Source organism: Rhopilema esculentum, chromosome 13 (assembly GCF_057945365.1).
Source record: "Rhopilema esculentum isolate cy_ngs chromosome 13, ASM5794536v1, whole genome shotgun sequence".
Lineage (NCBI taxonomy): Eukaryota > Metazoa > Cnidaria > Scyphozoa > Rhizostomeae > Rhizostomatidae > Rhopilema > Rhopilema esculentum.
In genome coordinates, this window is record NC_142827.1 from 3,606,341 (window position 1) to 3,633,644 (window position 27,304).

Below are 27,304 nucleotides of genomic sequence, written 5' to 3' on the forward strand. Positions count from 1 at the left end.
AAAAAAAGTAACTAAATCACATATTTGTACAAATGTGTTAAGAAATTTATGCATTGAGTGGCTAAACATTGTTGCTGGATCCGTTTTAAAATAGATCAGTTATTATTTTCTGGAATTTCGACAAGACAGAAAACACCACAGCAAGCACCGCGACAGTAAATAATTGGAATTTGCGAACGACGGCTTATTTTTCCAATATTAACATCAGTTCATAAATTTAAGTGCAATATAAGGCCACTCACCAAAGTTTACATCGATATTAGAAAGAGAAGTGAACGAAATCAATCCTTACTTGTACCAAATTTATAAGGGCTCAGTATGGAGCAAGTTCCTTTTTGTCACTATTCAAAATGGAGGAAGTAAACAAATTTGCCTCACAGCGGACCTGTGAGTTAGACATCTAGCGCCTTCGGCGCTTCTATATCATTGACTACATGGTATAACTATGAGAACGAGATTGAAGCATCGAGAAAGAGCAAGGTTAAAGAAGGTAGAGGAAGCGCAAAAGGGAAAAGGCTCTACTATGTTTCTGCAAATGATAAAGAGTTAAAATTTGATCGTGGTGAAGATGTTAGCTTAACAAGTGTCGAGATGAGGCAAAAGTCGTAACTTCTGGATGACAAGAAACACTCACTTTCTCTAAAAAATCACTAAACCCAGTTTCTGTTCTTTGAAAGAAAACCATGTCAATAGGAATGTAAGCACTCGAGAAGCAGTGAGAAAGAGAAAAATCGGAAGAGAAAAATCCTTTCATTATGTTCCCTGACAATTTACATCAGAAATCTTCGGTATGTACCATTTGCGAAATATTTCCGAACAATTTTCCAATTATTTTAGAAAGAGAAATACATTAAAAATTTTAAATTCAAGATTCAGCAGATATGACATTCCATTACAAGTTTAAAATGACAGACATGACAAGTTTAAAGATGAAGAAAAAAAATCATTTAAAAATAAAGAATGGCAGCAGATGAAATTCCATAATTTTTCCTCTAGCATCAATCTCCCCTTGTTGTGTATTTTTGTGAAGCAGATAGTGCTTCTTGAGGACACAATGATGCTCAATTTTTGGGCCACACTTTTCTAAAAACATGGAGAGGGGGCACAATCCAATCACTTTTACAAAGTATAATCCGTGATGTCATGCCCCTAGTTAAATCGTTTATTCTGATCCACCAAGAAGTACAACCCGTGTATTTACTGGGCAGAAGAACGACAGCTAGTTTTGAAATGACCGAGTTATGCATTGATCAGTCACTTCAAGACTTTCTGTCGTTCGCCTACCCAGCAAATATGCCGAGAGGAACAAAATATGCACCTTCAACGCACCTTGTCAGCATTCTGTGTCTAATAGTGGCACAGAGTGCTGCTGGCCCCATTGCCTTCTATGGTCCCCCATTGAAAAGCCTCATTCAACTTTTATTCAACATAGCAATGTGATAATGTTTTTTGAAAGTAGAAAGGGGGACCAGCTAGCAGGTCATCATATCTCATCTCATTGAAAGGCTAAAAGTTTCACGACAAATGCAATAATGCCAGCTGTACAGATTTAGCATATCTTCCTTGTTGTGTTTACATGTCCTATAATTTAGGCTTTACTTTAGTGAAACAAGTAAACGTTCAGATGGTATCTAGAAGTGCATTATTGACGCTTCACCAACTTGAACCTCGCTTGTGTAGCTCTAGTGAATGCTTTGTAGTGTCGTGCTTGTTCTATGTTGTAACGTGTAACACTCTTCTCTTCCTGCATCTTTCATTTCTAGTGACTTTCTTTTTTATCTTGTGTTAAACTGTTTCTGTTGTTGTCTCTGCATCTTCTTTCGTCTCCTATCATTTTTCTTTTTTTCAAATCTAACTTTATCTGGACCTATCCTCCCTTCTATCCGCTATCCTCTCTCAATCCCTGTATTGAGAAAATGCTGTTTTTATGTTGTACCTTTGTTTCTTCGACTGCAACCCTTCCGTGGACAGTAAAAGCTATTGTGTTTATGTCTTATTTTCTATTAATTTTTATTGATATTTCAATTTACTAACATTTTGGCTAGGTCACTTACGTATATTTAGAGCAATCTCAATTTCCTTAATTATATATTATTATTTTGTTATCTTGATATCATTTTGCTTTTGTAATTAAATGTTTAAACTTACCTTCAAAATAACAGTAAAAGTAATATCAAGTTCTTTCTCATTATTAGCTTAAAATTTAAATAGATGTAAAATAACATAAAATAGTTTAATTTTAACCAATATCATAGATAGCTTAGAGAGTAATTTTTTTCAAATTGAAGTTATTTATTATCAGTTTGTCATTGTTTCGTTGTCAGCTATGGGTTGCCCATTTACAGTCTGGTATAGCAGTTGCATTGTAGTGAAACGATAAAGCCTGGATGAGGGGCATCTAGAAATGGTGGGCAAATCCATCTATAAATTGTGTGGGTTTTCTTTTTGGGGCAGGGGAATAGATGGAGCCCACCAAATGGTCTGCAGTGGAGGCTGGGCCATAAGGGTGTGTTGAAGGGAAAACTTTGTTCCTTTCTAAACATGACAGCCTTTTTGGTAGATCAGAACAATGTTGATACTTTTGGATAAGGGAATGACATCAGGATTACAATAGCTTTTTATCTGCTTGGAGTAGTGCCCCCTTTCTGATTTTAGTACCACAAGGGTACCTCTTTTGTTGGGCACTTCAAACAAATTCAGGAGCAGCATGTGCCCTCAAGAAGCCCTTACTACTTCTTTTTTCTTTTCTATACCCGTATACATTTGCTTTTCTTTTGACCGTATCTTGTAATGTTTCTTGCAATAAACATCTGCTGCCAAAGAAGGATTCTTTTCATTCATGTCTACATCTAAATGTTTACGCATGGTTGACAATTCATCCTTTTTCAAAGGAAGTTGGCCAAAAATGTATCAACAGACCTAACAATATTTGTTGAATCAAAAGCAACTTTTTCTAAAGTCCACTTAGCTAGCAATTATTTCTCAACAGGGGCGGAGCCAAAACATTTTATTCATAAGGTTGCAGAAATGATATTTCTCGGCAAAAATATGGCGCGTCTTATTCGTTCAGAATATGGAAATAAACAGACTTATATGCTGCTGTTGTGCATGTATATATTTCAAATTCATACTTTAGTGCTTTATTGTGGAAGGTTAATTGCTACATTTATGTTGATATGTTACAATTGTTGGTAGGTAAGTAGCAATTTTTTAAGTAGCAATTATACTACAGGGTGAGGTAAAATTTTCTTATTGAAAATGGCTTTGAAAAAAGCAAACATTTAGTAAACTAAAACTTTTCGTCTGACACTCTTCAGAGTTTAAAACCTCGTAACATAGATAAAAACTTTACGCTAGAAAATATATATACCCAGTTGTGGATCGAAATAGGCCAATCAGAAACGCAAGCACATGAATATTAAGATCGACCAATCAGTGCCGACTAAGCGATTTGGCGTACGCTTACAGCGGCTCTCCCATCGACCACTCAGATTTTCTTTTGCATAGAGAACATTTTCAAGCATTCAAATCTCTATGGTCTAATAATGACATCTTTATCACAAAGCCCGATAAAGGGTCAGGAGTGATTATTTTGAACAAAAAGGACTTCATCCAAAAAAATGAAGAATATTCTAATCGATAAGGAAAAGTTCGAAAAACACGGTGACGTCGAAACTCAAGATAAAACGGCCAAGCTAGAGCGGAAACTTCAAAAACGCCTTTTGGAGCTGGTTAACTTAACAGTGTTGACTAACGAAGTTTACAATAGGATAAGACCCACAGGTTCGCAATGTCCACAAATGTATGGCCTCCCTAAAATACATAAGCCGAATGTTCCACATAAACCCATCTTGTTTATGATTGGCTCAGCACAACATGAATTGGCTAAATGGCTTTCTGAAATTTTGGAACCTGTTCTTCAAAAAAATTCAAAACGGTGTATAAAGGATTCTTTTATGTTCGCTGAGTTCATGCAAAACTTGAAAATCGAAAACGAAACATCTTCCATGTGTTCTTTCGACATTCAGGCGCGGATCTAGGCCGGTTGCACTGGTTTAAAAAAGCCGGTCAAATTCTAAGAGCTATGTTTTTCTGTAAATCTTGAAATTTTTATCTATATTTCAATTGCAACAATTGCTGCATATCTCCCTGACTGACTACAGAACCCCCACAATTGCTGCATATCTCCCTGACTGACTACAGAACCCCCAAAATTGCTGCATATCTCCCTGACTGACTACAGAACCCCCACAATTGCTGCATATCTCCCTGACTGACTACAGAACCCCCACAATTGCTGCATATCTCCCTGACTGACTACAGAACCCCCACAATTGCTTCATATCTCCCTGACTGACTACAGAACCCCGACAATTGCTGCATATCTCCCTGGCTGACTACAGAACCCCCACAATTGCTGCATATCTCCCTGACTGACTACAGAACCCCCACAATTGCTTCATATCTCCCTGACTGACTACAGAACCCCGACAATTGCTGCATATCTCCCTGGCTGACTACAGAACCCCCACAATTGCTGCATATTTCCCTGACTGACTACAGAACCCCCACAATTGCTGCATATCTCCCTGACTGACTACAGAACCCCCACAATTGCTGCATATCTCCCTGACTGACTACAGAACCCCAACAATTGCTGCATATCTCCCTGGCTGACTACAGAACCCCCACAATTGCTGCATATCTCCCTGACTGACTACAGAACCCCCACAATTGCTGCATATCTCCCTGACTGACTACAGAACCCCCACAATTGCTGCATATCTCCCTGACTGACTACAGAACCCCCACAATTGCTGCATATCTCCCTGACTGACTACAGAACCCCAACAATTGCTGCATATCTCCCTGACTGACTACAGAACCTCCACAATTGCTGCATATCTCCTTGACTGACTACAGAACCCCCACAATTGCTGCATATCTCCCTGACTGACTACAGAACCCCCACAATTGCTGCATATCTCCCTGGCTGACTACAGAACCCCCACAATTGCTGCATATCTCCCTGACTGACTACAGAACCCCCACAATTGCTGCATATCTCCCTGACTGACTACAGAACCCCAACAATTGCTGCATATCTCCCTGACTGACTACAGAACCTCCACAATTGCTGCATATCTCCCTGACTGACTACAGAACCCCCACAATTGCTGCATATCTCCCTGACTGACTACAGAACCCCCACAATTGCTGCATATCTCCCTGGCTGACTACAGAACCCCCACAATTGCTGCATATCTCCCTGACTGACTACAGAACCCCCACAATTGCTGCATATCTCCCTGACTGACTACAGAACCCCCACAATTGCTGCATATCTCCCTGACTGACTACAGAACCCCCACAATTGCTGCATATCTCCCTGACTGACTACAGAACCCCCACAATTGCTGCAAATCTCCCTGACTGACTACAGAACCTCCACAATTGCTGCATATCTCCCTGACTGACTACAGAACCCCCACAATTGCTGCAAATCTCCCTGACTGACTACAGAACCTCCACAATTGCTGCATATCTCCCTGACTGACTACAGAACCCCCACAATTGCTGCATATCTCCCTGACTGACTTCAGAACCCCAACAATTGCTGCATATCTCCCTGGCTGACTACAGAACCCCCACAATTGCTGCATATCTCCCTGACTGACTACAGAACCCTCACAATTGCTGCATATCTCCCTGGCTGACTACAGAACCCCCACAATTGCTGCATATCTCCCTGACTGACTACAGAACCCCCACAATTGCTGCATATCTCCCTGGCTGACTACAGAACCCCCACAATTGCTGCATATCTCCCTGACTGACTACAGAACCCCCACAATTGCTGCATATCTCCCTGACTGACTACAGAACCCCCACAATTGCTGCATATCTCCCTGGCTGACTACAAAACCCCACAATTGCTGCATATCTCCCTGACTGACTACAGAACCCCCACAATTGCTGCATATCTCCCTGACTGACTACAGAACCCCCACAATTGCTGCATATCTCCCTGACTGACTACAGAACCCCCACAATTGCTGCATATCTCCCTGACTGACTACAGAACCCCCACAATTGCTGCATATCTCCCTGACTGACTACAGAACCCCCACAATTGCTGCATATCTCCCTGACTAACTACAGAACCCCCACAATTGCTGCATATCTCCCTGGCTGACTACAGAACCCCCACAATTGCTGCATATCTCCCTGACTGACTACAGAACCCCCACAATTGCTGCATATCTCCCTGACTGACTACAGAACCCCCACAATTGCTGCATATCTCCCTGACTGACTACAGAACCCCCACAATTGCTGCATATCTCCCTGGCTGACTACAGAACCCCAACAATTGCTGCATATCTCTGACTGACTACAGAACCCCCACAATTGCTGCATATCTCCCTGACTGACTACAGAACCCCCACAATTGCTGCATATCTCCCTGACTGACTACAGAACCCCCACAATTGCTGCATATCTCCCTGACTGACTACAGAACCCCCACAATTGCTGCATATCTCCCTGGCTGTAATGGGGGTAAAGGACCCCGAAACCGGTCAAAATGTTGGCTAGATCCGCGCCTGACATCGGTAGTTTTTTCACAAATGTTCTTTTGAGTGAGTCCATGAATATATGTGCCGACGTTTTGTACCGGAGCGAGCTCAATAGCCCACCATTCCAAGAGGAAGTATTCATTGGATTGAACTAATGGAAACTGGGATACGTTCAGTTCTATTCAGTTTTAACAATGAAATGTACCAACAAAAGGATGGTGTCGCTATGGGTAGCCCTCTGGGAGCAGCCTTGGTCAAAATCCTTGATGGCTTTCATGGAGAGCGTTTGTTTGACTGCGACCAAAAGCAGTGGCGGATTTAAGGGGGGCAACTAGGGGCAGTTGCCCCTCTCTCGACGAGTCCAAGCAAGTATGGCACCCCTTTTTGGAAATTGTGCGCCCCCTTTGAAGAATAAGAATCAGGTGAAAAAGTTTCTAAGACCAATAGGTTGAATTGCTTCAAGGATTATTTCAAAGTTATGTTGTTTATTCCGAAAATGTATCTGAAATTGTTGTATACAGCGCTCTCTCGTCATCAATTTTTGAAAATCTTTCAGCTCCCCCACTACCAACTGCCCCTACTTCAAGTTTGCTCAGGACTCGCCCCTGACCAAAAGCCAGGTGTCTATTTTCGAGACGTGTAGGACATATATACCATCTTCAAATCAGAGGCTGAGTGTGATCACTATGATGTGATACTTTCCTAAAACGCCTCAATGGCCTTCACCCAGCCCTATAATTTTTATTTGAGAAGAAAGAAAATAACTCCTTGCCATTTCTAGATGTTTTGGTTGGTGGATTTCATAAAAGTGTATGGAGTTTGTTTTGCCCAAAACACAGAAAAACCAGCCTCATCGAAACGCTTACACATAGGGCACTGATGATTTGTTCCAAGTCTAAACTCGACTCGGAACTTGAAAAACTAACTAAGATCTTTCTGGAGAACGGCTATCCAGAAGATTATATTTCAGTTTACATTATGGAGAATATAGGAAATTTCTCGGCTGACGTAAAATTTGGTCCTCAAAAATGCACGTTCTATCTAAAACTACCCTGGATCGGTAACAGTTCCTTGCGTTTCGAAAACAGATTAAACAGGCCATTACAAATTGTTTCCACGCCTTCCCACCAAACGAAAGAGTTCCGTTCTATATGAATTTACGTGCCCGTCTGATTCTGGCTACGTAGGACCCACCACCCAAAGATTGGAGGATAGAATAAAACAACATTTTCCGTCTGATATTAGAAACAAAACTCAACCCCAAAGAGAACAGCCACCTCGGTTTTGCAGATCTAAAATTACAACTAAAACCTGCGACTCTGCTATCGAGCAGTATTTACTGGAAAACCCAGATAGTGCAAAAAACTATAACGGCGACGTGTGTTTCGGGTAATTGGTAAAGCCCGATCGTCGTTCCATCTAGCAGTTTTGGAATCTATCTACATAAGCACGAAGAAACCGCTACTGTGTAGACAAAAGGAGTTCGTTTTCACCTTATGACTCCATTGGTAACATTCTCAATAGGCAGCGGCACTGATTGGTCAACCTGAACAGTCTGATTGGCCTATTTCGATCCACAACTGGGTACATACATTTCCTAGCGTAGAGTTTTCGATCTATGTTCTGACGTTTTAAACTCTGAAGAGTGTCAGATATATTTGTTGCCAAAATATAATGAGCAGTTTTCATCGCCTTTGAAATATATTGACATTTAAGTGACAGTTAGAATTGCAATTATGTACAATATCTGTGCATTTCTTTTGGCAAAAGTCTCAGGAATGAATAACAGACCACATTGAAGAACAGTGAACATAAATCAGGTTAAAAATGCATTACAGTAAATGAAGATTAGGCACGGTAAAGAAATGGTTGTAAGAGAGCAGAAAATATGTTTCAATTCAATTGGAAAAGAGATTAGGAGGGATTAGGAAAAGAGAGGGGAAAGATCGAGCTTGTTTATTCTGTTTGGAATAAAGACAGGTTTTGAGAGTTTGGGAAGCAGGAAGAGGTAGAAAGTTTGCAAGATCTAGGTAGAAAGGAAGAGTGGAGTTGAGTTCGTGCATTTGACAAAGAGACTTGAAAAGGTTGAGTACTGTTAGAATGTCTAGTATTGCGTACATTTTCCTGGGGACCCGGGATCATGTCTTTGATCTCCAGAGAGCAACGATCGTGGTATAATCTACAAAAATTGCAAGATCAGCGTCGATCGGAAAGAGGCTGAAGAGACTTGGTGAGGTTTTTGATGAGGCAAATGGCTTTGGATGCAATATTTTAAATGTATGTTAGACGCAATAAATTGTCTTACGCCAAATGTTTTTATATCCTTTAAACCACATCAATGTGTGCAGGTGATTTTTACTGGCAAACATATTTAGAGAAAAGATTGGAGATGATTGGCTTATTCACAATGTCAGAACCAGCAGCTAGTTGAATGCATGAGAGAGACCCTTCAACCATCCTGTGGCTTCAGGTGGGCCTCCCGGAGCAGCGAGCTAGGAATGGCTCTAGTCGCGAACTGGCATAACAAGCAGGCCAGGATTATTAACCAGCAATTAAAGCAGCCACACAACTAGCTACCAATAGGTTTGGGCCTCTGTAATTTCTGGCGCCTGCAGTATACCTTTTCCGTCGGTACTCTCCGCTGTTTTGGCAGCAGACATTTATCCCAAGAAACATTACATAGGATTTTCAATAATGGAAAGGAGTATAAAAAAGAGTAAGTAAGTAGTAAGAGCTTCTCTAGGACACACGCTTCGTTTGGCTTCAAGCAACCATCAAGTTTCAAAATCTAAAAAAATCGGAAAAGTTTGACAAAAATACATTGGCGTGGCATGAATGTGCTAGTTTTTTATTCGAAAATTTGTGGACGTGGCGAAAACCATGCGAGATTTTACTTTCAACTGATTTGCACTGACTTAGATGGAAACTGGAAGACTTAGATGCATTTCAAGCTTTATGCTTGGTTAAAAGTAGTAGAAGAAAGACAAGTGCTGGAAGAACAACAAAAACAACTAACGTTTTTAAAAAGCTCTGCCAAGATTCCCTTCTCGAATAAGCATCAGAAGAGGCTACAGTTTTTTCTACTCTGCACCCTAATTTGTGGCCCTAATGTAGGAAACATAGAAAGCAACGGGATAAAAATCAGAATCTGTATATACAATTTTGACTCAATTTGTTATCATGAGAATGAGACCCAATTCTCATCATACGTCAAGATGCACCTTCTATCTATATCGCGTTGCTTTAATATGACGTCATATCGAAAGAAAATGAAGAATATAATGTGCAGATATTTAGTCTCACATTAGTCTTCGCATCGAGAGTAGCAAAGGCACACGACTATTTACTTATTCGACTAGAAAATATTTTGAAAACATCTACGAAAGAAGTTGCAGAATTAACGCAAACATATATTAAGAAAGAATCCTTTGTACCAAAGACGTTGGCTATTTGCAAAACCTACAAATGAACACGTTCTGGAAAGTCGTCCAAACAACAGTTACCTTCGGAGTGGTTGGTTACGCTGCCTACCTTTGGTATGACATCTGGCGGGAAGAGCAACGAGAGGTGAGCATTCTCAACACAAAAGCTTTCATTCACTTTGTCAATATTTAAAGATAATAACTCGCTAGCCATGCAGAATTGGGTGAAAATTCTAATTGTCTACTGAACGAACAAAATATAACAATTCAAGTGTAATTTACATTAAAAGCTAACTGTTCAACAGAGCAGGGCAATTGTTACCGATTCAAAATTTCTTAGCAAATGTTCTTGATCCAATATAATCTAAATTCAAGTATGCATCCAGTTGTTTTCCCCCTTAACAAATTGCATAAATTATGTGTAAGAAATATTCTCTTCTGATGGCGAACATATGCTTTTGATTTTTCATGGACGTTTTAAGAAGACTGTGAAAAAAATGTTATGATTCGTTTTTCTTTATTTGTTAAATAACACAATGGAACTCAGATTTTTTCCAAAAACTTTCACCCTATGTGATAAAAGAGACATATTCAGACAGCTTAGAATTCTAGAAACAAATATCGATTCATAACATATAAAATACATACCAATGTCAACTTTAGGCTCAACTTCAAGAGGAAGAAGAGGCCGAAGCAGCAGCAGCACAGGCCGCTGAGAAGGAGAAAGCACAGGCTTCTTCTAGCCAACTTGCAGATGGCAATCAAAGCAAGAAGAGCAGCGAAAACACAACCAAAGGTTCAACAAAGAATACAGGGAAGCAAAACTCGCGGGGCTTTTGTGGGTTTAAAAAAGGCTTTCTTCTTAAATGAAAGGTAGGTAATATTTATTGCTAAGTTTTGCACTGCCTTCACAATGCATTGATACTCTTTTAGCAGAAAAGACTGCAATGAATTCAAGTAAAAACAATCTTTTTCATTTCAGATTTCAAGGAGAGGAGAATGCTATAGCTGTAAAAGTTTGGAGAGCTGTGGCATTTCGTACACTTGCTGGATGGGCAAATCAAGTACAGAAGTTTAAAGATGAAGAAAAAACATTAAAAAATAAAAAATGGCAGCAGATGAGATTCCATATTTTTTCCCCTAGCAAAAATCTACCCTTGTTGTGTATTTTCATGAAGCAGATAGGGCCTCTTAAGGGCCCACTGATACTCAATTTCTGGGGCACACTTTTCTAGAAACATGGAGAGGGGGCACAATCCAATCACTTATCTGTGATGTCATGTCCCCAGTTAAATCGTTTGTTCTGATCCACCAAGAAGAATAACCCGTGTATTTGCTGGGCAGAAGAACGTCAACTAGTTTTGAAATGACCGAGGCATGCATGGCTCAGTCATTTCAAGACTTCCTGTCGTTCGTCTACCCAGCAAATATGCCGAGAGGAACAAAATATGCACCTTCAACGCACCTTGTCAGCATTCTGTGTCTAATAGTGGCACAGAGTGCTGCTGGCCCCATTGCCTTCTATGGTCCCCCATTGAAAAGCCTGATCCAACTTTTATTCAACATAGCAATGTGATAACGTTTTTTGAAAGTAGAAAGGGGGACCAACTAGCAGGCCATCAGATGTCATCTCATTGAAAGGCTGAAAGTTTCACGACAAATGCAATAACGCAAGGTGTACAGATTTAGCATATCTTCCTTGTTGTGTTTACATGTCCTATAATTAAGGCTTTACTTTAGTGAAACAAGTAAACGTTCAGATGGTATCTAGAAGTGTATTATTGACGCTTCACCAACTTGAACCTCGCTTGTGTAGCTCTAGTAAATGCCTTGTAGTGACGTGCTTGTTCTATGTTGTAACGTGTAACACTCTTCTCTTCCTGCATCTTTCATTTCTAGTGACTTTTTTTTATCTTGTGTTAAACTGTTTCTGTTGTTGTCTCTGCATCTTCTTTCGTCTCCTATCATTTTTCTTTTTTTCAAATCTAACTTTATCTGGACCTTTCCTTCCCTTTTACTTTCGATTCTATCCGCTATCCTTTCTCAATCCCTGTATTGAGAAAATGCTGTTTTTATGTTGTATCTTTGTTTCTTTCTAGACTGCAACCCTTCCTTGCACAGTAAAATTTATTGTGTTTATGTCTTCTTTTATATTAATTTTTATTGATATTTCAATTTACTAACATTTTGGCTAGGTCACTTACGTATATTTAGAGCAATCTCAATTTCCTTAATTATATATTATTATTTTGTTATCTTGATATCATTTTGCTTTTGTAATTAAATGTTTAAACTTAACTTCAAAATAACAGTTAAAGTAATATCAGGTTCTTTTTCATTAATAGCTTAAAATTTAAATAGACATAAAATAACATCAAATAGTTTAACGTTAGCCAATATAATAGATAGCATAAAGAGTAATTTATTTTCAAATTGACGTTATTTATTATCAGTTTGTTAATGTTTTGTTGTCAGCTATGGGTTGCCCATTTACAGTCTGGTATAGCAGTTGCATTGTAGTGAAACGATAAAGCCTGGATGAGGGGCATCTAGAAATGGTGGGCAAATCCATTTATAAATTGTGTGGATTTTATTTTTGGGGCAGGGGAATAGATGGAGCCCACCAAATGGTCTGCAGTGGAGGCTGGGCCATAAGGGTGTGTTGAAGGGAAAACTTTGTTCCTTTCTAAACATGACAGCCTTTTTGGTAGATCAGAACAATGTTGATACTTTTGGATAAGGGAATGACATCAGGATTACAATAGCTTTTTATCTGCTTGGAGTAGTGCCCCCTTTCTGATTTTAGTACCACAAGGGTACCTCTTTTGTTGGGCACTTCAAACAAATTCAGGAGCAGCATGTGCCCTCAAGAAGCCCTTACTACTTCTTTTTTCTTTTCTATACCCGTATACATTTGCTTTTCTTTTGACCGTATCTTGTAATGTTTCTTGCAATAAACATCTGCTGCCAAAGAAGCATTCTTTTCATTCATGTCTACATCTAAATGTTTACGCATGGTTGACAATTCATCCTTTTTCAAAGGAACTTGGCCAAAAATGTATCTACAGACCTAACAATATTTGTTGAATCAAAAGCAACTTTTTCTAAAGTCCACTTAGCTAGCAATTATTTCTCAACAGGAGCGGAGCCAAAACATTTTATTCATAAGGTTGCAGAAATGATATTTCCCGGCAAAAATATGGCGCGTCTTATTCGTTCAGAATATGGAAATAAACAGACTTATATGCTGCTGTTGTGCATGAATATATTTCAAATTCATACTTTAGTGCTTTGTTGTGGAAGGTTAATTGCTACATTTATGTTGATATGTTACAATTGTTGGTAGGTAAGTAGCAATTATACTACAGGGTGAGGTAGAATCTTCTTATTGAAAATGGCTTTGAAAAAAGCAAACATTTAGTAAACTGAAGCTTCTCGTCTGACACTCTTCTGAGTTTAAAACCTCGGAACATAGATAAAATCTCTACGCTAGGAAATATATATACCCAGTTGTGGATCGAAATAGGCCAATCAGAAACGCGAGCACATGACTATTAAGATCGACCAATCAGTGCCGACTAAGCGATTTGGCGTACTCTTACAGCGGATCTCCCATCGACTACTCAGATTTTCTTTTGCATAGAGAACATTTTCAAGCATTGAAATCTCTATGGTCTAATAATGACATCTTTATCACAAAGCCCGATAAAGGGTCAGGAGTGATTATTTTGAACAAAAAGTACTACATCCAAAAAAATGAAGAATATTCTAATCGATAAGGAAAAGTTCGAAAAACACGGTGACGTCGAAACAAAGGATAAAACGGCCAAGCTAGAGCGGAAACTTCAAAAACGCCTTTTGGAGCTGGTTAACTCAAAAGTGTTGACTAACGAAGTTTACGATAGGATAAGACCCACAGGTTCGCAAGGTCCACAAATGTATGGCCTCCCTAAAATACATAAGCCGAATGTTCCACATAGACCCATTTTGTTTATGATTGGCTCAGCACAACATGAATTGGCTAAATGGCTTTCTAAAGTTTTGGACCCTGTTCTTCAAAAATATTCAAAACGGTGTATCAAGGATTCTTTTACGTTCGCTGAGTTCATGCAAAACTTGAAAATCGAAAACGGAACATCTTTCATGTGTTCTTTCGACATTCAGGCGCGGATCTAGGCCGGTTGCAATTATCTAAAATTCAATTGCAACAATTGCTGCATATCTCCCCGACTGACTACAGAACCCCCACAATTGCTACATATCTCCCTGGCTGTAATGGGGGTAAAGGACCCCGAAACCAGGCAAAAATTTGGCTAGATCCGCGCCTGACATTGGTAGTCTTTTCACAAATGTTTTTTTGACTGAGACCATGAAAATATGTGCCTACGCTTTGTACCGGAGCGAGCTTAATAGCCCACCATTCCCAGAGAAAGTATTCATTGAACTGATGGAAACTGCGATACGTTCAGTTCTATTCAGTTTTAACAATGAAATGTACCAACAAAAGGATGGTGTCGCTATGGGTAGCCCTCTGGGAGCAGCCTTGGTCAAAATCTTTGATGGCTTTCATCATAGTCAATAGAGACAACTCTGGTCTGGAAGCCCATTGTTCTGTTCTTTTGTTCTCATCTAGAACTTGAAAACACTTTTATTCTAATCACGTGACCTAAGTAAGGGGACAAGATAGAACATTTTCTTCTCTCGCAATAGCAGATGCAGATAGTTTTGTGAGGCCCAGCGCACACAGGCGACCCATGAGTGTCAAAAACAATGACATTTGGGCTTTTGACAAAGTTTCTGCGTTTCAAAGTCTGTCTTCGCGATTAAAAAAACTAACTTTCAAAAAACATTTTTCACACCCTAAAACAGATGATAGCTGATTAAATGTGGATGCAAAAAAGTCGAATCTGATTGCTCTATTGTTTTTTCATCTTTCAACTTTTCAACCAATGTTTCTACGTTGAATACTTTTGTTCTGTCCAAACAGAGACCGAGATACAACATTTTGTTTACTTTTTTGGGATAGGGGGAAGGGGTTGTGAAGCCCTGATTAATAAGTGTAGCAACAGCCAAATTTTAGAAAATAAAAGTATTTTACTTATGCTATTAAGTTTTTGGGGGGCAAGGCTCCTGGCCCCCCGCTATCTCGGTCCTTGGTCCAAAATGATGATGGCGAGGGCGCCCTGTTGTTTGTCCTTTGTGTATTCCTCTGAAAATTCTTTCATAAGTTTTTTGATCACACCCTATTTTGGCTCTTCGAACTTCAACCATATCTGTATCAGCAACGTACTCGACTTCATCAATGTTCCACGAAGGCTCGTATTTTTGTTTCAAAACTCTTATCAGGTCTAGACAGGACATTTAAGATTGCAATAATTGAGGTCCTCATTTCGCTTGAACATACTACAAAATGTGACTTTTGGAGAAACAGAGCATTGAAAATTTCTTAAATTTCTAAATTGGTAATGGTTTTCGCCAGGCGCGTAGCGGATGTTCGACGTTCAGGGGGGCTGAGCATGGATCTTCCCTGAAAATCGTTTCTTCATTGAGATAGAACTGTCCGAGTGGAGTCGGAAATGTGACAGTTTTGTCTGAGATAGGGGGGCTGCAAATAACCCATCCAATTTTTCCCCACGCCGATGTTCTCGCAACTAAAAACATCTCCAGATTCAATGTGACGCTTAAAATAATTGTTTACAGTCGTGTTATTCTTTCTATACCGTTTATCCAAGCCAAAAAAATATTGTCAATTGCGTCGCGAAGTTCTAAGAAATCTTACTTCCGAGTAAGAGTGGTGACAGAAATGCCCCATCCCTGAACTGCACAATATGAGCTGACCATAGTTTTAATAATATCAGCACAGAATAGATTGTAAAATTACCAATACTCTCGTGAAACATTCAAAACTCAACAACAATCCTACACACTTGTTTTCACGCGTCCCCTTACTTAGGTCACGTGATTTCAATAAACACGAACAAAGAGTTAGAACAAAAGACTTCCAGACCAGAGTTTTTTCTATTGACTATGCTTTCATGGAGAGCGTTTGTTTGACTGCGACCAAAAGCAGTGGCGGATTTAAGGGGGGGCAACTAGGGGCAGTTGCCCCTCTCTCGACGAGTCCAAGCAAGTATGCCCCCCCTTTTTTGGAAATTGTGCGCCCCTTTTCAAGAATAAGAATCAGGTGAAAAAGTTTCTGATACCAATAAGTTAATTACCTTCAAAGATTACTTCAAAGTTATGTCGTTTATTCCGAAAATGTATCTGAAATTGTTATATACAGCGCTCTCTCGTCATCAATTTTTGAAAATTTTTCAGCGCCCCCACTGCCAGCTGCCCTCCTTCAAGTTTGCTCTGGATTTGCCCCTGACCAAAAACCAGGTGTCTATTTTCGATACGTGGAGGACATATATACCATCTTCAAAACAGAGGCTAAGTGTGATCACTATGGTGTGATACTTTCCTAAAACGCCTCAATGGCCTTCACCCAGCCCTACAGTTTACATTTGAAGAGGAAGAAAATAACTCCTTGTCATTTCTAGATGTTTTGGTTGGTGGATTTCTTAAAAGTGTATACCGTAAACCCACATTTTCGGGGTTATACACTCGATTGGCTTGATTTTGCCCAGAACAAAGAAAGATCAGCCTCATCTAAACGCTTACACACAGGGCACTGATGATTTGTTCCAAGTCTAAACTCGACTCGGAACTTGAACAACTAAACAAGATTTGTCTGGAGAACGGCTATCCAGAGGATGTTAAATTCAGTTTACATTAAAGAGAAGATAAGAAATTTCTCGGCTGACGTAAAATTTGGCCCCCAGAAGTGCCCCGTCTTTCTGAAAACTACCTTGGATCGGGAACAGTTCCTTGCGTTTCGAAAAACAGATAAAACAGGTTGTCACAAATTCTTTCTTTGCCGTAAAACCATGCATTGTTTATGTTACAAAAAAGGCCATTCCCTCCATTCAAAAGAATTGCGTTCCTACCAAACGAAACAGTTCGTTGTATACGAATTTTACGTGCCAGTGTGATTCTAGCTACGTAGGACGCACCACCCAAAGATTGGACGCACCACTATATTAGAAACAAAATTCGTCCCCAAAGAGAACAGCCACCTCGGTCTTGCAGATCTAAAAGTACAACTAAAACCTGCGATTCTGCTATCGTGCAGTATTTACTGGAAAACCCAGATTGTGCAAAAAACTATAACGGCGACGTGTTTCGGGTTATTGGTAAAGCCTGATTGTCGTTCCATCTAGCATTTTTGGAATCTATCTACATAAGCACGACGAAACCGCTATTGTGTAGACGAGAGGAGTTCGTTTTCACCTTATGACTCCATTGGTAACATTCTCAATAGGCAAGCGGCACTGATTGGTCAACCCGAACAGTCATGTGCTCGCGTTTCTGATTGGCCTATTTCGATCGACAACTGGGAATATATACTTCCTAGCGTAGAGTTTTCAATCTATGTTCTGACGTTTTTAACTACGACAAAAAGCTTTGGTTTACTCAAATGTTTGCTTTTTTCAAAGCCATTTTCAAGTATATAATATTCGATAAAATCAAAAATAGATTCAAACTCATTCAAAAATATCAAAGATTGTTTGCCAAGGTGTTTGTGCCAAAAATATCCGAGGCGAGGAAAAAACCAACGAACTTAAGTCAACCCTAGATCTTGGAGCAAGATCCGAAAGATTCCAACCCTGCCAATTGGTTCACCCACAGCGAAGTATGCAAAGCCAAGACTTGATATGAGAGACATTAATGAAGTAATAACGAACATACAAATGTTCTTGTTAGCATGTAGATATATCGGTTATAGAAAACACATTCCAATATTCTAACCTTCCAATGTCCCATATTCCATGCTTTCAAGATAGCCTTTTCAAGATTAGTAGAATCAGAAAAGTTAGATTTTTTCAAGGTTTCGGAATACTTCCTTTTGTAGCACGAAAATTTCCTACAATAAAATCATCCTCAATACTTGCAAAGAAGCTAAATGCCTTACAAACTCTAGCATCAACGTCTGGATGCTTAGCAAAAGGTATGAATTTTTCAAGAAGACTTGTCCTGACCCTGTTCAAGAATATGAATTCGTTTTAAATAAAATGAAAGTCCAAAGGGAAGAGCCTAAAACGATCTCACCAACTTCTAGCGATAAGAACCGTAACTAGGGAAAAGAACTGAACATCGCAACGCGACGCAAGGGAACGCAACCGTTCAATATTACCAAACCGTTCATATTTTATAAACAAAACTTTAGCAACTTGGCATTCCAAGGAATTGTAGAAGAAATTTGGCAGGAAAGGATTTGGCAGGAATTGTAGAAGAAACAATTCCTATACTAAGGAATGTGTAAATCAAATACCAAACTGTTGAAATCCAAATTATAAATTATTTATTATTTGTTGCCAAAATATAATGAGCAGTTTTCATCGCCTTTGAAATATATTGACATTTAAGTGACAGTTAGAATTGCAATTATGTACAATATCTGTGCATTTCTTTTGGCAAAAGTCTCAGGAATGAATAACAGACCACATTGAAGAACAGTGAACATAAATCAGGTTAAAAATGCATTACAGTAAATGAAGATTAGGCACGGTAAAGAAATGGTTGTAAGAGAGCAGAAAATATGTTTCAATTCAATTGCAAAAGAGATTAGGAGGGATTAGGAAAAGAGAGGGGAAAGATCGAGCTTGTTTATTCTGTTTGGAATAAAGACAGGTTTTGAGAGTTTGGGAAGCAGGAAGAGGTAGAAAGTTTGCAAGATCTAAGTAGAAAGGAAGAGTGGAGTTGAGTTCGTGCATTTGACAAAGAGACTTGAAAAGGTTGAGTACTGTTAGAATGTCTAGTATTGCGTACATTTTCCTGGGGACCCGGGATCATGTCTTTGATCTCCAGAGAGCAACGATCGTGGTATAATCTATAAAAATTGCAAGATCAGCGTCGATCGGAAAGAGGCTGAAGAGACTTGGTGAGGTTTTTGATGAGGCAAATGGCTTTGGATGCAATATTTTAAATGTATGTTAGACGCAATAAATTCTCAATAAATTTATATCCTTTAAACCACATCAATGTGTGCAGGTGATTTTTTCTGGCAAACATATTTAGAGAAAAGATTGGAGATGATTGGCTTATTCACAATGTCAGAACCAGCAGCTAGTTGAATGCATGAGAGAGACCCTTCAACCATCCTGTGGCTTCAGGTGGGCCTCCCGGAGCAGCGAGCTAGGAATGGCTCTAGTCGCGAACTGGCATAACAAGCAGGCCAGGATTATTAACCAGCAATTAAAGCAGCCACACAACTAGCTACCAATAGGTTTGGGCCTCTGTAATTTCTGGCGCCAGGCCTGCAGTATACCTTTTCCGTCGGTACTTTCCGCTGTTTTGGCAGCAGACATTTATCCCAAGAAACATTACACAGGATTTTCAATAATGGAAAAGAGTATAAAAAAGAGTAAGTAAGTAGTAAGAGCTTCTCTAGGACACACGCTTCGTTTGGCTTCAAGCAACCATCAAGTTTCAAAATCTAAAAAAATCGGAAAAGTTTGGCAAAAATACATTGGCGTGGCATGAATGTGCTAGTTTTTTATTCGAAAATTTGTGGACGTGGCGATAACCATGCGAGATTTTACTTTCAACTGATTTGCACTGACTAAAATTTCAAAATAATGAATTAGTTTGAATGTCTTCCATTGTAAACTGAACAATAAGAAGAGGCGACATAAAACTGGAAGACTTAGATGCATTTCAAGCTTTATGCTTGGTTAAAAGTAGTAGAAGAAAGACAAATGCTGGAAGAACAACAAAAACAACTAACGTTTTTTAAAAGCTCTGCCAAGATTCCCTTCTCGAATAAGCATCAGAAAAGGCTACAGTTTTTTCTTCCCTGCACCCTAATTTGTGGCCCTAATGTAGGAACCATAGAAAGCAACGGGATAAAAATCAGAATCTGTATATACAATTTTGACTCAATTTGTTATCATGAGAACGAGACCTAATTCTCAACATACGTCAAGATGAACCTCCTATCTATATCGCGTTGCTTTAATATGACGTCATATCGAAAGAAATGAAGAATATAATGTGCAGATATTTAGTCTCACATTAGTCTTCGCATCGAGAGTAGCACAGGCACACGACTATTTACTTATTCGACTAGAAAATATTTGGAAACATTTACGAAAGAAGTTGCAGAATTAACACAAACATCTATTAAGAAAGAATCATTTGTACCAAAGACGTTGGCTATTTGCAAAACCTACAAATGAACACGTTCTGGAAAGTCGTCCAAACAACAGTCACGTTTGGAGTGGTTGGTTACGCTGCCTACCTTTGGTATGACAACTGGCGGGAAGAGCAACGAGAGGTGAGCATTCTCAACACAAAAGCTTTCTTCAATATTTAAAGATAATAACTCGCTAGCCATGCAGAATTGGGTGAAATTCTAATTGTCTACTGAACGAACAAAAGATAACAAGTTAACTGTAATTTACATTAAAAGCTAACTGGAAAGTTCGGAGCCTGAGAGAGGAGCAATGTTCAACAGAGAAGGGCAATTGTTACCGATTCAAAATTTCTTAACAAATGTTCTTGATCCAATATAATCTAAATTCAAGTATGCATCCAGTTGTTTTCCCCCTTAACAAATTGCATAAATTATGTGTAAAAATAGCCTCTTCTGATGGCGAACATATGCTTTTGATTTTTCATGGAAGTTGTAAGAAGACTGAAAAAAAGTTATGATTCGTTTTTCTTTACTTGTTAAATAACACAATGGAACTCAGATTTTTTCCAAAAACTTTCCTTAATGTCACCTTATGTGCTAAAAGAGACAAATTCAGACATGTTGAAAAGATATACCAAAGCTTAGAATTCTAGAAACAAATATCAATTTATAACATATAAAATACATACCAATGTCAACTTTAGGCTCAACTTCAAGAGGAAGAAGAGGCCGAAGCAGCAGCAGCACAGGCCGCTGAGAAGGAGAAAGCACAGGCTTCTTCTAGCCAACTTGCAGATGGCAATCAAAGCAAGAAGAGCAGCGAAAACACAACCAAAGGTTCAACAAAGAATACAGGGAAGCAAAACTCGCGGGGCTTTTGTGGGTTTAAAAAAGGCTTTCTTCTTAAATGAAAGGTAGGTAATATTTATTACTAAGTTTCGCACTGCCTTCACAATGCATTGATACTCTTTTAGCAGAAAAGACTGCAATGAATTCAAGTAAAAACAATCTTTTTCATTTCAGATTTCAGGGAGAGGAGAATGCTATAGCTGTAAAAGTTTGGAGAGCTGTGGCATTTCGTACACTTGCTGGATGGGCAAATCAAGTACAGAAGTTTAAAGATGAAGAAAAAACATTAAAAAATAAAAAATGGCAGCAGATGAGATTCCATATTTTTTCCCCTAGCAAAAATCTACCCTTGTTGTGTATTTTCATGAAGCAGATAGGGCCTCTTAAGGGCACACTGATACTCAATTTCTGGGGCACACTTTTCTAGAAACATGGAGAGGGGGCACAATCCAATCACTTATCTGTGATGTCATGTCCCCAGTTAAATCGTTTGTTCTGATCCACCAAGAAGAATAACCCGTGTATTTGCTGGGCAGAAGAACGTCAACTAGTTTTGAAATGACCGAGGCATGCATGGCTCAGTCATTTCAAGACTTCCTGTCGTTCGTCTACCCAGCAAATATGCCGAGAGGAACAAAATATGCACCTTCAACGCACCTTGTCAGCATTCTGTGTCTAATAGTGGCACAGAGTGCTGCTGGCCCCATTGCCTTCTATGGTACCCCATTGAAAAGCCTGATCCAACTTTTATTCAACATAGCAATGTGATAACGTTTTTTGAAAGTAGAAAGGGGGACCAACTAGCAGGCCATCAGATGTCATCTCATTGAAAGGCTGAAAGTTTCACGACAAATGCAATAATGCCAGCTATACAGATTTAGCATATCTTCCTTGTTGTGTTTATATGTCCTATAATTTAGGCTTTACTTTAGTCAAACAAGTAAACGTTCAGATGGTATCTAGAAGTGTATTATTGACGCTTCACCAACTTAAACCTTGCTTGTGTAGCTCTAGTAAATGCTTTGTAGTGTCGTGCTTGTTTTATGTTGTAACGTGTAACACTCTTCTCTTCCTGCATCTTTCATTTCTAGTGACTTTCTTTTTTATCTTGCGTTAAACTGTTTCTGTTGTTGTATCTGCATCTTCTTTCGTCTCCTATCATTTTTCTAACTCTAACTTTATCTGGACCTATCCTTCCCTTTTACTTTCGATTCTATCCGCTATCCTTTCTCAATCCCTGTATTGAGAAAATGCTGTTTTTATGTTGTATCTTTGTTTCTTTCTAGACTGCAACCCTTCCTTGCACAGTAAAATTTATTGTGTTTATGTCTTATTTTATATTAATTTTTATTGGTATTTCAATTTGCTAAACATTTTGGCTAGGCCACTTACGTATATTAAGAGCAATCTCAATTTCCTTAATTACAAATTATTCTTTTGTTATCGTTATATCATTTTGCATTTGGAATTAGATTATTAAACTTAACTTTAAAATAACAGTAAAAGTAATATCAAGTTCTTCCTCATTAATAGCTTAAAATTTAAATAAACATAAAATAACATCAAATAGTTTAATTTTAGCCAATATAATAGATAGCTTAGAGTTATTTTCAAATTGACGTTATTTATTATCAGTTTGTCATTGTTTCGTTGTCAGCTATGGGTTGCCAATTTACAGTCTGGTATAGCAGTTGCATTGTAGTGAAACGATAAAGCCTGGATGAGAGACATCTAAAAATGGTGGGCAAATCCATCTATAAATTGTGTGGGTTTTCTTTTTGGGGCAGGGGAATAGATGGAGCCCATCAGATGGTCTGCAGTGGAGGCTGGGCCATAAGGGTGTGTTGAAGGGAAAACTTTGTTCCTCTCTATACATGACAGTCTTTTTGGTGGATCAGAACAATGTTGATAGTGACATCAAGATCACAATTAGTTTTTATGTGCTTGGAGTAGTGCCCCCTTTCTGATTCTAGTACCACAAGGGTACCTCTTTTGTTTGGCACTTTAAACAAATTCAGGAGCAGCATGTGCCCTCAAGAAGCCCTTACTACTTCTTTTTCCTTTTCTATACCCTTATACATTTGCTTTTCTTTTGACCGTCTCGTGTAATGTTCCTTGCAATAAACATCTGCTGCCAAAGAAGCATTCTTTTCATTCATGTCTATATCTAAATGTCTACGCATGGTCGACGAAACATCCTTTTTCAAAGGAATTTGGCCAAAAATGTATCAACAGACCTAACCATTTTTTTCTAATCAAAGGCAACCTTTTCTAAAGTCCACTTAGCTAGCAATAATTTCTCAACAGGGGCGGAGCCAAAACATTTTATTCATAAGGTTACAGAAATGATATTTCCCGGCAAAAATATGGCGTGTCTTATTCTTTCAGAATATGGAGATAAACAGACTTATATGCTGCTGTTGTGCATGTATATATTCCAAATTCATACTTTAGTGCTTTATTGTGAAAGGTTAATTGCTACATTTATGTAGATATGTTACAATTGTTGGTAGGTAAGTAGCAATTATACGACAGGGTGAGGTAGAATCTTCTTCTTGAAAATGGCATTGAAAAAAGCAAACATTTAGTAAACTAAAGCTTTTCGTCTGACACTCTTCTGAGTTTAAAACCTCGGAACATAGATGAAAACTCTACGCTAGGAAATATATATACCCAGTTGTGGATCGAAATAGGCCAATCAGAAACGCGAGCACATGAATATTAAGATTGACCAATCAGTGCCGACTAAGCGATTTGGCGTACGCTTACAGTAGCTCTCCCATCGACCACTCAGATTTTCTTTTGCATAGAGAACATTTTCAAGCATTCAAATCTCTATGGTCTAATAATGACATCTTTATTACAAAGCCCGATAAAGGGTCAGGAGTGATTATTTTGAACAAAAAGGACTACATCCAAAAAAATGAAGAATATTCTAATCGATAAGGAAAAGTTCGAAAAACACGGTGACGTCGAAACAAAGGATAAAACGGCCAAGCTAGAGCGGAAACTTCAAAAACGCCTTTTGGAGCTGGTTAACTCAAAAGTGTTGACTAACGAAGTTTACGATAGGATAAGACCCACAGGTTCGCAAGGTCCACAAATGTATGGCCTCCCTAAAATACACAAGCCGAATGTTTCACATAGACCCATCTTGTTTATGATTGGCTCAGCACAACATGAATTGGCTAAATGGCTTTCTGAAGTTTTGGACCCTGTTCTTCAAAATTATTCAAAACGGCGTATCAAGGATTCATAGTTATATACAGCGCTCTCTCGTCATCAATTTTTGAAAATTTTTCAGCGCCCCCACTACCAACTTCCCCTCCTTCAAGTTTGCTCTGGATTTGCCACTGACCAAAAGCCAGGTGTCTATTTTCGAGACGTGTAGGACATATATACCATCTTCAAAACAGAGGCTGAGTGTGATCACTATGGTGTGATACTTTCCTAAAACGCCTCAATGGCCTTCACCCAGCCCTACAGTTTACATTTGAAAAGGAAGAAAATAACTCCTTGCCATTTCTAGATGTTTTGGTTGGTGGATTTCTTAAAAGTGTATACCGTAAACCCACATTTTAGGGGTTATACACTCGATTGGCTTAATTTTGCCCAGAACAAAGAAAAATCAGCCTCATCCAAACGCTTAAAGATAGGGCACTGATGATTTGTTCCAAGTCTAAACTCGACTCGGAACTTGAACAACTAAAAAAGATTTTTCTGGAGAACGGCTATCCAGAGCATGTTAAATTCAGTTTACATTGAGGTGAAGATAGGAAATTTCTCGGCTGACATAAAATTTGATCCTCAAAAGTGCCCCGTCTATCTGAAAACTACCTTGGATCGGGAACAGTTCCTTGCGTTTGGAAAACAGATAAAACAGGCCGTCAAAAATTCTTTCTTTGCCGTAAATCCATGCATTGTTTATGGTACAAAAAAGGCTCGTCCCTCCATTCAAAAGGATTGCGTTCCTACCAAACGAAAGAGTTCCGTTGTATACGAATTTTACGTGCCATTGTGATTCTAGCTACAATCACTGCCAAAAGTCTTGGAACACTAACTAGGGTTTTCAAAGGTAAATTCAGCCATCCCCCTCTCCCCCTAGGAACAATGTTGATTTACTTTAGAAAAAAGAGAGAGGTTATGGAGTACGCTTTTTCTTGTGGATTGTTTGATATTTTTCTATACTTTCAACATTGTTTTGGGGGGAAAGGGGGGGCGGAAGTGGTAGTATTCAAGAAAACAAATGAAAAATAGAAAAGCACAGCCCAAAGTGTTAGGTGTTCCAAGTAATTTTGGCAGTGATTGTCTGAATGGAAATTTGAAGCTTATCAGATACACTATCACATGTTATGTCTACCCATAGGTTTTCGATGGTGCTGAGTCCATTTACGGCATTTTCAGAACCGTACGTATTACTAATAAGGAGATATGGGGGTATTCTTTGTTTTCAGGGGCTGGGGTAAGCTACCCTCATAGAACTAGGTACCATGTTTCAAAAATGGTATAAATTGAGAAAATTAAAATTGATTTCTGATCAGAATGGTCAAAATGACATTTTTAAATTATTTGAAACTTCATGGATATTTGAACATTAATAAAATAATGGGACAGAAGAAATACATGATTACAGGGTAGCAGCTAGTAAAATACTTGAAAAAAGAAAGGGTGCAATTTTAAAAGATGAAAGTCGATTTTTCTTTTGCATTTCTAAAATTGTAGAAAAAGTCTTATTTAAGAATTATGTTGGGTAGCTGCCATGATTTTACCACGAATTTACAAGCTGCCGCTGTCACAAGTTGTTCCTATGCATTTCACTGCCCAAATGGCAATTTTCAAGGAACATATCAAACTCGTAGAGAAGAACCCTGTTTTCCCCGCAAATGAGCTCTCAACAGGCTTATCTACGATTCCACGTTGGCCTTTAAAAGAGCTAAAATACAACTGACGTCCACTCATACTTCTGCGCCCTAAAATTCCAGTTTTAGTTGCACGCCAAGTAAAGGCTCCGTTTCTGCTTTCACTGTTTTGCCAAAATGCCATTGCAACCATGACTGTGCCTCCCTCTTTTTTATCCATAAAAGCGCTGGACCGATTATTTCAACAATAATAACTTGCTGCTTTTGTTTGCCTGTCATTTAGCATACCAAAACACATTTCATCACCCAATGCAAAATGCATCCTTGTCAGAGGCAAGGCCCCGCAAGCCCACTGTCGTTCACAGATATGAGAAACTGTAGACCGTACTGTTAACCGTGGAGGCTTTTTGCAGTTTTCTCTATGGTCAACAGCATTTTTGCCCCCAAATTTACCACAAAGGTGTGTCATAATTCAACTTACATGTAGGACTAGGTTTTGCATGAATTCCGTGATGAAAACGGCAAGATTTTAGAAAAATCCCACGGTTAACACTTGAAACGAGAAAAGATCTTGAGTTCTTGAAATTCCTTCTTCAGAAAAGTGTTAACCGTGGACATTTTCCTGCATTTCTGGAGTTTTGTAACTGGAATGAAGCTGAAAGGCTACAGACACCTGTAAAAACACATTGCACACATGCTGGCAAACTATCGTCTATTTTTATTGAACAGTACGATTTTTATAAACATTTTAAAAAGTGTAGACCGCGACTGTTAACCGTGGGCAGTAGACATTCTCATACTACACAGCATTCACATTTGGGAACGAAGGCTCTCCTAATTCCTCGCATACGTTGATAATGACGGACACAGAAACATAATTGACACACATTATTTTGCATTAGTGAGACAAAGAAAGAACAGAAATGAAGAGGGTAGGATGGGGGTATCTTTGAGCACTACCTTGTTGCCACGCGTAAATGCGAAGGAGCGTGCTTTCAATTCAAGTCCTGCATGGTTTTGGAATGTTTTGGAAGGGTTATGATAAATGAAGACGAGTCATTTGAATCTCCTACTAGCATTTTATTCAACATCATATAAAGTTACTTATTTATAGAAAAACCTACGTATTTCATCTTCTTCAATTAATAAATAGAGCCGTAAAGAACGGAAGTTGCTTGTAAAACACATTTCTTAAAAAGTTCTGCAGTGTACTGTTTTTGCTTTTTACATGGTAATTTTATTCTATCCAATCATTCTGTGCTAAGGTTTGTTAAATAATGATAGTTGTGATGATATTAACAAAAAATTGAAGTATATCATTGCTATAAGAGAAAGCTGCAGAGTCAACCGTAGAAGCCC

At 38.8% G+C, this 27,304-nt stretch overlaps 3 protein-coding genes across 5 annotated transcripts in view; 2 read left to right on the plus strand and 1 right to left on the minus strand.

The window, feature by feature from the left end:
- The window catches only part of LOC135692149 (cytochrome c oxidase assembly protein COX19), a 76,869-nt gene that overhangs the window by 8,977 nt on the left and 40,588 nt on the right, over positions 1–27,304 (minus strand). The gene's annotated exons all lie outside the window — the stretch shown is intronic.
- Positions 10,015–12,312, plus strand: LOC148958603 (uncharacterized). 2 transcript variants are annotated; one of them, XM_089112131.1, is made up of 3 exons: positions 10,015–10,145; positions 10,664–10,873; positions 10,983–12,312. In XM_089112131.1, exons 1-3 carry the CDS (start codon positions 10,117–10,119, stop codon positions 11,233–11,235), a joined length of 492 nt encoding a protein of 163 aa, XP_088968257.1. In that variant the 5' UTR covers positions 10,015–10,116; the 3' UTR covers positions 11,236–12,312. The 2 variants fall into 2 exon arrangements, with proteins under 2 accessions (XP_088968257.1, XP_088968258.1); XM_089112132.1 differs by having other exon boundaries at positions 10,021–10,145; positions 10,664–10,990.
- Positions 19,040–21,795, plus strand: LOC148958604 (uncharacterized). The gene is made up of 3 exons (XM_089112130.1): positions 19,040–20,378; positions 20,942–21,151; positions 21,261–21,795. Exons 1-3 carry the CDS (start codon positions 20,350–20,352, stop codon positions 21,511–21,513), a joined length of 492 nt encoding a protein of 163 aa, XP_088968256.1. The 5' UTR covers positions 19,040–20,349; the 3' UTR covers positions 21,514–21,795.

Bases quoted from the DNA above. Each gene is read 5' to 3' on its own strand.
- LOC148958603 (XM_089112131.1), top strand. From the start codon at position 10,117: ATGACATCTGGCGGGAAGAGCAACGAGAG. The intron at 10,146-10,663 runs GTGAGCATTCTC...TGTCAACTTTAG, and splicing joins GGCGGGAAGAGCAACGAGAG to GCTCAACTTCAAGAGGAAGA. The intron at 10,874-10,982 runs GTAGGTAATATT...TTTTCATTTCAG, and splicing joins GCTTTCTTCTTAAATGAAAG to ATTTCAAGGAGAGGAGAATG.
- LOC148958604 (XM_089112130.1), top strand. From the start codon at position 20,350: ATGACAACTGGCGGGAAGAGCAACGAGAG. The intron at 20,379-20,941 runs GTGAGCATTCTC...TGTCAACTTTAG, and splicing joins GGCGGGAAGAGCAACGAGAG to GCTCAACTTCAAGAGGAAGA. The intron at 21,152-21,260 runs GTAGGTAATATT...TTTTCATTTCAG, and splicing joins GCTTTCTTCTTAAATGAAAG to ATTTCAGGGAGAGGAGAATG.